Here is an 11,673-nt window from a genome sequence, read left to right as displayed (position 1 = left end):
TTAAGCGGACAGCATTTGCAGCAGTAGAAACAACATCTGATTGAACAGATGAGAAAAAATAATACTGTGCAGGCTAGAAAACAAAAACCAATGACTTTTATAGCAAAAATAGACTCCGTGTCTGTAAGTTTGCGGCGCACCGGAGGTTTCTTGCTAACATTCAGCTCGAAAGAAGCTTGCCGCTTTCCATTAAGCCAGCAGGTGTACAGTCCTTTGTCACTGAATTGTGCAAATTTAATGTGCAAATTGTTTCCGTGGTCGATAAACACGTTCATGTACTTGCGTATTCCAATCAGGAATTCGGTGCGGTACAGTCTCTCCTTATCTTTGTCCCAGGCTACTGCATCCTCTGGTTTTGATCCCGGACAAGTAATCGTCACTTTACCGCCCAAAGGAGAAACATGCTTCTGGGTGGGCAATTTGTGTATTGGAAGAAAACCAAATCGATTTTTCAAATACCCTGCCACATTGTTTGCAGCATTCACAACTTTTCCCAATATGCCTGTTCTGTTCTTGTCACAGGGAGCCTCACAGCTCCTGACAAATATCTCCGCTGTACGATTGGCAATCAGTGGCTTGAATCTTTCAGGGATAGCATCCGAGCCACTTGAAACATCTGTATCTTTGACTTGGTAGCGTGGATTAATATACTTGCTATTGACATAGCACAGGCCGATTTTTGTTTGCTCTCCTCTAACTCCACATCGATCACATGGGGACCATTTCCCCAAACTGGTGTAGGCTTGAAATTCATCTGTTATAAAATCTGGAATGGGATTTTCCTCCTTGTCACTGAATATCACTCGTGCATCCGAGTTTTTCTGGATATCAAGTTCATAACCATAAAAGAACTCGCCTGTCTTTGAACCACAGATATAAATTCCAGAGTCATCAGGATGGGAATGGACAATCAGAAGGTCGTGGTCGACGACATCAAATCTTGCATACAAATCAGCTTCCCTCTTAGAGCTTGAATCGTCCACCATCACTTTATCCTTGCTGTCCTTTATTAATGTGACATCCTTGCTGTTAAGATGCCTTTTGTAAAACCATATCACTGCTGTGATTTTATCAGGCTTGCAGCGGCAAGGCAGCTCGACACTCATATCTTGCAAAAATGCAGTTTGCTCAAACATCAAGATACCAGGGCAATTCTGCTTGAGTGAGTCGGGCTCTTCATCGCTTTCTGAAGCAGTTGTTTTGAAAGTAATCCATATAAAAATAAAGATAATATAAAATATTTTCATTTTGAAGGTGTAGTTTCTGAAACAAGAACAAAGCAAAGTACATTATTGTAATGAAACTGAAAATGACAATGACATACCAATTCCCCCAACTGCCCCTGAATCCCAAGTAATACGGTTAAACACAATTTGATTGCCCTGTAAAATCCATCTATAAGCTATAATCATCTTCCATAACTTACCTTCTTAGTACACATTATTATAATAACATTAAACATTTTATTGACCCATAATGTCGAGATCATATATATAATTAATGTTTGTAACTTACATTATAGACTGAGCTTTGGCTTATTAGTTTTATATATATATATATATATATATATATATATATCATCATAAAGGATAATTTAAGACAGAATGCAAGGTAACAACCTCAAAAGGTAACTATCATGAAAACAAAAATATATCATAAACTTAATCTCATGGAAATAAGACAAGTACTCTACGTTACCTCCTCTCAGTAATCTGTTCCTCTATATGCAGCCATTGTGTCTTTTTTTTTAAGATAGTTAGCACAGACCAACTAGAAAGGGAAGTCTGAGAACAAACTTAAGGGATAAAGGGATTGAGACCTGTGTGTTTTTAAAGGTGTTATAAGAGATTTTTTAAGTTTCCCCCCAATCGATAAATATGATTTTGGTGGGCAATTTGCATTTTGGATAAAAACCAAACGTTTTTAAATACACTGCCAAATCATTTACACCATTCACAATTTTTCCCAGCTTGCCTGTTCTATTCTCGTGACAGGGAACTTCACAGTGGCTCGAATCTTTCAGGGATAGCATCTGAGCCCCATTAAACGTATTTATCTTTGATTTTGGTAGCGTGGATTTATTGGATATTAATTGATATTAGATACTGACATAGCACAGGCCAGATTTCCTTTCTAAATACTTTTCTTTCCTGGGCCTTGTGTCTTATGCTCCCCAGCAGTATCTAACTTTTTTGCCAGGTGGAGGCCAAATAGGAAGAGCCACTCTTACTATATTAAACCTTAACAGGAAATGGTCACAACCTTCCTGGGCCAATAGGTCATGCATCTCACCCAGAGGCACAGGTTACTTTACTGGGACTTCCTTTGCTAACGGGATTTTCAAAGCTACTATGGGATTTAATCCTATGGGTCCCTACACATCTCTCACGCTTGGGTCTGCCAAAAATCACTTACAATCTACCACTGGTTGGTTCAAAAACATATTGGCTTGGGGTAGAAAATAACCAGTCACTAAGTGGTACCTTACAAAATGGCACACCCCAGTGATTCTTTAGTATCCATCTCCTTTATGTAGTAATTCCTAATTATTAAAACAATAACTGATGCATTTACATCAAGATTTTCTAATTAATATCTTGGCCTATGATATAAACTATTTGGCCAACATTTAGGTCTTGGACCTAAATGGACTCTTCTATGAATTATTCCTTGTTATAAAAAATTTTCTGTAAACAAATTTTTGTTTGTTCTGGGAACAAATACCCAAACAACAGACAGCAGTACAGAAAAGGTTATTCTTCCATTATAGATCTATAATGTCTTGTCCAACCACACCTCTTACCTCTTCATTCTTTAAACAGTGGCAGAAATCACTTTACAAAGAAAACAAGGTACAATGATGGTTCTTTTGTAAAATAAAATATTTATTGTATTAGTTCCAGTGTTAAAACTAGAAATTATTAGCGGCGATTTACATTCTAGCCGGTGGGATGGCATTACAGGGAGATTAGTCGCCCGTGACAACGGAGATTTGTCTTGGCGCAACTAATCTCCCCATGTGTCATGGCCCTTAGGTGGACAGAATCTGCAGTGGTATCAGGTGCGTGCTATGTGCATAGCACAGTCCCAACCCTCCTCCCTCTCCTCCAACTCCACAGCCATCGCACCTGATCCACTCCCAGAAAGTGGTAGAAGTCACAAATCTGGTGATAAAATATCTTCGGTTCCACTAGCTTTAAACTTCCGCTTCTGGATCAAATTTAAGCGGACAGCATTTGCAGCAGTAGCAACAACATCTGATTGAACAGATGAGAAAAAACAATACTGTGCAGGCTAGAAAACAAAAACCAATGACTTTTATAGCAAAAATAGACTCCGTGTCTGTAAGTTTGCGGCGCACCGGAGGTTTCTTGCTAACATTCAGCTCGAAAGAAGCTTGCCGCTTTCCATTAAGCCAGCAGGTGTACAGTCCTTTGTCACTGAATTGTGCAAATTTAATGTGCAAATTGTTTCCGTGGTCGATAAACACGTTCATGTACTTGCGTATTCCAATCAGGAATTCGGTGCGGTACAGTCTCTCCTTATCTTTGTCCCAGGCTACTGCATCCTCTGGTTTTGATCCCGGACAAGTAATCGTCACTTTACCGCCCAAAGGAGAAACATGCTTCTGGGTGGGCAATTTGTGTATTGGAAGAAAACCAAATCGATTTTTCAAATACCCTGCCACATTGTTTGCAGCATTCACAACTTTTCCCAATATGCCTGTTCTGTTCTTGTCACAGGGAGCCTCACAGCTCCTGACAAATATCTCCGCTGTACGATTGGCAATCAGTGGCTTGAATCTTTCAGGGATAGCATCCGAGCCACATGAAACATCTGTATCTTTGACTTGGTAGCGTGGATTAATATACTTGCTATTGACATAGCACAGGCCGATTTTTGTTTGCTCTCCTCTAACACCACATCGATCACATGGGGACCATTTCCCCAAACTGGTGTAGGCTTGAAATTCATCTGTTATAAAATCTGGAATGGGATTTTCCTCCTTGTCACTGAATATCACTCGTGCATCCGAGTTTTTCTGGATATCAAGTTCATAACCATAAAAGAACTCGCCTGTCTTTGAACCACAGATATAAATTCCAGAGTCATCAGGATGGGAACGGACAATCAGAAGGTCGTGGTCGACGACATCAAATCTTGCATACAAATCAGCTTCCCTCTTAGAGCTTGAATCGTCCACCATCACTTTATCCTTGCTGTCCTTTATTAATGTGACATCCTTGCTGTTAAGATGCCTTTTGTAAAACCATATCACTGCTGTGATTTTATCAGGCTTGCAGCGGCAAGGCAGCTCGACACTCATATCTTGCAAAAATGCAGTTTGCTCAAACATCAAGATACCAGGGCAGTTCTGCTTGAGTGAGTCGGCCTTTTCATCGCTTTCTGAAGCAGTTGTTTTTAAAGTAATCCATATAAAAATAAAGATAATATAAAATAGTTTCATTTTGAAGGTGTAGTTTCTGAAACAAGAACAAAGCACAGTACATTATTGTAATGAAACTGAAAATGACAATGACATACCAATTCCCCCAACTGCCCCTGAATCCCAAGTAATACGGTTAAACACAATTTGATTCCCCTGTAAAATCCATCTATAAGCTATAATCATCTTCCACAGTACAGCCTTCGTAGTACAAATTATTATAATAACAGTAAACATGTTATTGACCCATAATGTCGAATTCATATATATTATTAATGTCTATAATTTACATTGTTAGAAAGGACTAAACAAGAAGGTTGATAGAAATCAATTGAGCTTTGGCTTATTAGCTATATATATATATATAGTGCAGGGGCATCACAAAGGACAATGTAAGACAGAATGCAAGGTAACAACCTTAAAAGGTAACTATCATGAAAACAAAAATATATCATAAACCTAATCTCATGGAAATAAGACAAGTTACTCTATGTTACCCCCCTCTCAGTAATCTGTTCCTCTATATGCAGCCATTGTGTCTTTTTTTTTTAAGATAGTTAGCACAGACCAACTAGAAAGGGAAGTTTGAGAACAAACTTAAGGGATAAAGGGATTGAGACCCGTGTGTTTTTAAAGGTGTTCTAAGAGATTTTTTAGCCTATAAAGGGATTGTGAGCTTGATATATATAAAGTATCGTTCATGCTCGACAAGGGCCTTTTTAGCCCAGAAATGTGAATTTCATATTTAAGGCACTGTCCATGCTTGATAAGTTTGTGTATATATATTTTCATAATTTTTATGTCTTGTAATTTATTTTGGATATTTTATTGATTCAGAACATGAATGGATTTAAATAAAATTTCTCAGTGATTACTGTGAGAAAGGCAGCAGGTTGGATTTTTGGATTTTTTTATAAAATCTGATTGGCTGTTCAAAGCCCCGCCCACTTTTGGGCATCCAACAATCATCATATTTTCATTTAGGCTGACCCCATGACTATGTGATTCAAGTTTGGGGAGTGTAGCCTCAAAGCTGTAAGTTTGGCAGCAGTTTCAATTTCCCCAAAAAAGTTAATGGCTGTTGTTGGCCCCTCCCACTTTGGGGTCATCCAACATATGTTGCTGTTTCATTTGGGGTGACCCCATGATTATGTTATTCAAGTTTGGTCTGTGTAGTTTCAAAGCTGTAAGTGTGGCAGCAGTTCAAAAATCTTCCCTGTCAAAGTCAATGGGAAAATTGGGGGGTTCGGAGCGGCGCCACAAAAAGACGGGGGGCGGGATCACTTAGAAAAGCACAAGCAACCTTCTCCGCTATTGGGGAAAGAAGTGTGGGGAGTTTGGGTGTTGTACCCCTAAAACTGTAGGAAAAGTAGTGTTTAGAAAATGGGGGGCGCTAAGAATAAGAAGAAAAAGCAGAAGAATAAGCTGAAGTGGAAGAACAGTAGGTTGGGTTTTTCAACCAACACAATAATATATTAGAAGCACCTTTCTGTCCAAAAACCCCTGACATGTAGCTGACAGACTGCTCACAGGAGGATAACGTAGAGCAATTTAATTTTTTTAGTAACTGATCTTATTAATTCAGTTGGTAATTTCTATAAGATGACATGTAGCAGCCAGTTAAACAGACTGAATAATATGTTTGATATGTACATCCTCCAATTCTACAGCACAGCTCAATATATTGGCACTTTTATAATTTGTGTTATTAGTTATTATTATTATTATTATTATTATTATTATTATTATTATTATATGAATAGATATAATTATATCATTTCTATAACCTAAACTTACCTTGTTATTAGAAGGTGGTAAAAAAAAGGTCTAAACAAGAGTGCTGTCAGATGACAACTAAGCTTATCTGTTGATAACACCCTTACACACAGTGCAGGGACCATGATGACATCACAATGTCGGTACCATGATGACATCACAATGGAAGAAAAACAAACCGAATGGAAGCTAACTACATTCAGATTAGTGTTTGAACACTGAGTGAATACCCAAACTGTACACAACAAATACACAATGTCTTATATCCAGTTTAACATCAGACCTACCATAAACATTTATATTAATTATTGTTATGAATTATTATTATAACTTGAAATGATATAAGGAATTTCTTTAACTTGAACTTACTTTGTTATTAGTAGGTAGTTAATAGAAAGGTCTAAACAAAAGTGTTGTCAGCTTATCAGCTGAGCTTATCTGTTAGTGACAGCCTTACACACACAGTGCAGGCACCATGATGACATCACAATTGGTGCGGAACAAACAGAATGGAAGCAACTACATTCAGCTTAGTGTTTGAACATAGTTATAAGTCAAACTATACAAATACACATTAACATATACACATTATTATTATTGCTGTTATTGTGTTGGTTGAAAACCCCAACCTACTGTTCTTTGACTTATTCTTCCACTTCTTCTTCTTATTCTTAGCGCCCCCCATTTTCTAGACGCTACTCCTCCTACAGTTTTAGGGGTACAACACACAAACTCCCCACACTTCTTCGCCCTATAGTGGAGCAGGTTGCTTGTGTTTTTCTAAGCGCTCTGACCCCCCGTCTTTTTGTGGCACCGCTCCGAACCCCCCAATTTTTCCATTGACTTTCACAGGGAAGATTTTCAAACTGCTGCCACTCTTACAGCTTTGAAGCTACACCCCCCAAACTTGAATAACATAATAATGGGGTCACCCCGAATGAAACAGCGACATTTGTTGGATGACCCCGAAGTGGGAGGGGCCAACAACAGCCAATCAAATTCCACCCTTTGACTTTAATGGGGAAATTGAAACTGCTGCCACTCTTACAGCTTTGAGGCTACACTCCCCAAACTTGAATCACATAGTCATGGGGATCAGCCTGAATGAAAATATGATGATTGCTGGATGCCCAAAAGTGGGCGGAGCTGTGAACAGCCAATCAAATTTTCCCTATTGGCGGAAATCCAACCTGCTGCCATTCTCACAGTAATAACGTCGGGGTCCCCAAACTTTTTACACTTGGTCACTAGGGGACTGCAGTTTCAGTTTTAAAAAGTGGGCGGAGCCACCAACAGCCAATCAAATTTTACCTATTGATTTTTATTGGTTTGATGCCAGATTTTCCAAACTTTGCACAGTCAGCCACTGGGTGACTACGCATTCAAGTTTTTTTAAAAAAAGACGCAAAGTGGGCGGGACCAACAACAGCCAAACAAACTGCACCCATTGACTTTAATGGGGAAATTGAAACTGCTGCCAAACTTACAGCTTTGAGGCTACACTCCCCAAACTTGAATCACACCATCATGGGCTCAGCCTGAATGAAAATATGATGATTTTTGGATGCCCAAAAGTGGGCGGAGCTGTTTACAGCCAATCAGATTTTACCTATTGACTTGGCAGAAATCCAACCTGCTGCCATTTTCACAGTAATAACACCGGGGTCCCCAAACTTTGCACAGTTAGGCACCAGGTAACTGTGGTTCAAGGTAAGAAAAAGTGGGTGAGTCACCAACAGCCAATCAGAGTTTAGCTATTGACTTTCAATGGGGAAATCCAACCTGCTGCCAGTCTCACAGTATTAACACCAGGTCCCCAAACTTTTCACAGTTGGTCACTAGGGGACTGCAGTTTTAGTTTTGAAAAGTAGGCGGAGCCACCAACAACCAATCAGATTTCACCTATTGATTTTTATTGGTTTGTTGCCAGGCTTCCCAAACATTGCATAGTCAGACACTGGGTGACTATGCATTTAAGGTTTCTTGTATTTTTGTAAGTGGGTGGAGCCAATCAGATTTTACCTATTGACTCTAAATGGGGAAATTCAACCTGCTGCCATTCTGACAGTAATAACCCCAGGGTCCCCAAACTTTTGACAGTCGGTCACTAGAGGACTACAGTTTTAGTTTTGAAAAAGTGGGCGGGCCACCAACAGCCAATCAGATTTCACCTATTGAATTTTATTGGTTTGATGCCAGGGTCCCCAAACTTTGCACAGTTTGCCACTGGGTGACTATGTTCCAAGTTTAGACTGGGCGGGGCCAACAACAACCAATCAGATTTCACCTCTGATCAGATTTCACTTCATATGTTTACATTTAAACTGCGGCCATTCTTTAAATATTAATACTAAGGTCCCCAAACTTTGCAGAGCTAGTTACCAGGTAACTGCTATTCAGAGTTAGAAAAAGTGGGTGGAGTCAACAACAGCCCATCAGATTTTAACTATTGATTTTCAATGGGAAATTCAACCTGCTGACATTCTCACAGTATTAACATCAGGGTCACTAGGGGACTGCATTTTTAGGTTTTAAAAAGTGGGTGGAGCCACCAACAGCCAATCAGACTTCACCTATTGAAATTTTTGGGTTTAAATTTAAAATGCTGCTTTTCTCACACTATTTATGTCAGGGTTCCCAAACTTTGCACAATCAGTCACTGGATGACTACGTATTCAGGGTTAGAACAAGTGGGAGGAGCCACCAACAGCAAATCCATTTCCACCCATTAGATTTCATTGGTTTATATTTAAACTGATGCCATTATTTAAATATTAATTCCAGGGTTGTTAAAGTTTCCAGAGTTAGTCACTGGGTATTTGCCGTTCAAAGTTAGAAAAAAGTGGGCGGACCCACCAACAGCCAATAACATTTCACCTATTCACTTTCAATGGTGAAGTGTAAAATGCTGTCAGCCTCACAATTTTTATGCCTGAGTCCCCAAAATTTGCAGAGTTGGTCACTGGGGGACTGCAGTTCAAAAATAGTAAAAGTGGGTTGGGCCACTAACAGCCAATCAGATTTAATCCATTGAATTTTATTGGTTTAAATTTAAAATGCTGCCATTCTCACACTATTTATGCCAGGGTGCCCACTGTTTGTCACTGGGTGACTTCAACTCAAGGTTAGAAAAAGTGGGCGGGCTCACCAACCACAATTCACCTATTGACTTTTATTGGTTTAAATTTTAACTGCTGCCGTTCTTTAACTATTAATCCTACGGTCCCAAACTTTGCAGAGTTAGTCACTGGGTAACTGCAGTTCCAGGTTAGAAAAAGGGGGTGGAGCCACCAACCGCCAATCAGATGTCACTCATTGACTTTCAGTGGGGAAATTTAAGTTGCTGCCATTCAGACACTATTAAAACCAGGGTCCCTAAACTTTGCACAGTGGTTTTTACTATATAACTGTGGTCCTAGGTTAAAGAAAGTGGGCAGAGCCAACAACAGATCAGATTTCATTCAGTGACTTCATGTTTTTCAACCCAACATGAAGTTTGTTCTCAAACTTCTCTTTCTAGTTATTATTCTTATTATTATTAAATAGTGGAGTTGTTAGTGGAGTACCACAGGGGTCAGTCCTTGGTCCTTTGCTTTTTAACTTGTTTATTAATGACCTGGAGGTGGGCATAGAGAGTACTGTTTCTATTTTTGCTGATGACACTAAATTGTGCAAAACTATAAGTTCCATGCAGGATGCTGCCGCTTTGCAGAGCGATTTGACAAAATTGGAAAACTGGGCAACAAACTGGAAAATGAGGTTCAATGTTGACAAGTGCAAGTTATGCATTTTGGTAGAAATAATATAAACGCAAACTATCTACTGAATGGTAGTTTGTTGGGGGTATACTTGATGGATAAGGATCTAGGGGTTTTGTTAGTTGTCTAATTCCTAGCAATGTCATTCGGTGGCTACTAAAGCAAATAAAGTGCTGTCTTGTATAAAAAAGGGCATTGACTCAAGGGATGAGAACATATTTTTGCCTCTTTATAGGTCCCTGGTAAGGCCTCACCTTGAGTATGCAGTGCAGTTTTGGGCTCCAGTCCTTAAGAAGGATATTAATGAGCTGGAGAGAGTGCAGAGACGTGCAACTAAACTGGTAAAGGGGATGGAAGATTTAAACTATGAGGTTAGACTGTCGAGGTTGGGGTTGTTTTCTCTGGAAAAGAGGCGCTTGCAAGGGGACATGATTACTCTGTACAAATACATTAGAGGGGATTATAGGCATATGAGGGGTGTTCTTTTTCCATAAAAACAACAAAATCAACGCATCAGAGGCCCCCCCTTTAGATTAGAGGAACGGAGCTTCCATTTGAAGCAGCGTAGGGGGTTCCTCACGGTGAGGGCAGTGAGGTTGGGGAATGTCCTTACTAGTAATGTGGTAATGGCAGATTCTGTTAATGTCTTTAAGAGGGGCCTGGATGAGTTCTAACAAGCATAATATCCAAGGCTATTGTGATACTAATATCTACAGTTAGTATTAGTGGTTGTATATATAGTTATGTATGTGTTGGTATAGATATAGGTTGTGTGTGCTGGGTTTACTTGGAAGGGTTGAACTTGGTCTTTTTTTAACCCTATGTAACTATGTAGCTATTTATCTTCATGATTTCTGGAATAAGAACAAAGCACAACAAATTATTTTGATGAACTGGGAACAAAAAGAGCAACAAACCACCATCCATCTTTAAGATAGAATCAACTTTTATAACTTACCTTCTTATTACACAGTATTATAATATTTACATTTTTAAAGACATTTTGTTGACCGATAATGTTGAATTAATAGATATAATTAACTTCCATAACTTTCTTTGTTAGAGAGCTCTAAACAAGCATGTTGATAGAAAATAACTGAGCTTTGGCTTACTAGCCAGATATAAATACTAATTACATTTATTTCAGTTAAGGTACAGAAAATGTAAATGACCATATTAATTCAGTTTTAATTTTCATAAAATTAATCATAATAGCCACTAACAATATAGACTAAATAATATGTATGCTCGATATGTACATCCACCTATTGTGCAGCACCTAATACATTGGTGCTCTTACAGTATGTGTTATTATTATTAATTAGTATAAAACTTGCTTGTTCTATCACTGTCTAAATACTTTTCTTTCCTGGGCCTTGTGTCTTATGCTCCCCAGCAGTATCTAACTTTTTTGCCAGGTGGAGGCCAAATAGGAAGAGCCACTCTTACTATATTAAACCTTAACAGGAAATGGTCACAACCTTCCTGGGCCAATAGGTCATGCATCTCACCCAGAGGCACAGGTTACTTTACTGGGACTTCCTAAGCTAACAGGGGATTTTCAAAGCTACTATGGGATTTAATCCCATGGGTCCCTACACATCTCTCACGCTTGGGTCTGCCAAAAATCACTTACTTTCTACCACTGGTTGGTTCAAAAACATATTGGCTTGGGGTAGAAAATAACCAGTC

At 39.0% G+C, this 11,673-nt stretch overlaps 2 protein-coding genes across 2 annotated transcripts; both read right to left on the bottom strand.

The window, feature by feature from the left end:
• Positions 1-2,811, bottom strand: LOC116407998 (Ig-like V-type domain-containing protein FAM187A). The gene is made up of 3 exons (XM_031894609.1): positions 2,804-2,811; positions 141-1,263; positions 1-36 (listed from the first exon to the last, which is right to left on the bottom strand). Exons 1-3 carry the CDS (start codon positions 2,809-2,811, stop codon positions 1-3), a joined length of 1,167 nt encoding a protein of 388 aa, XP_031750469.1.
• Positions 2,812-3,196: 385 nt separating this feature from the next.
• On the bottom strand, positions 3,197-4,327 carry LOC108644473 (Ig-like V-type domain-containing protein FAM187A). Its single transcript, XM_018097793.2, has one exon. It carries the CDS (start codon positions 4,325-4,327, stop codon positions 3,197-3,199), a length of 1,131 nt encoding a protein of 376 aa, XP_017953282.2.
• Between the last annotated feature and the right edge of the window lie 7,346 nt (positions 4,328-11,673).

The sequence above is a fragment of the Xenopus tropicalis genome, chromosome 10, assembly GCF_000004195.4.
Source record: "Xenopus tropicalis strain Nigerian chromosome 10, UCB_Xtro_10.0, whole genome shotgun sequence".
Lineage (NCBI taxonomy): Eukaryota > Metazoa > Chordata > Amphibia > Anura > Pipidae > Xenopus > Xenopus tropicalis.
Note: the sequence above shows the minus strand (reverse complement) of the source record. Positions and strands in the feature narration are given on the sequence as shown.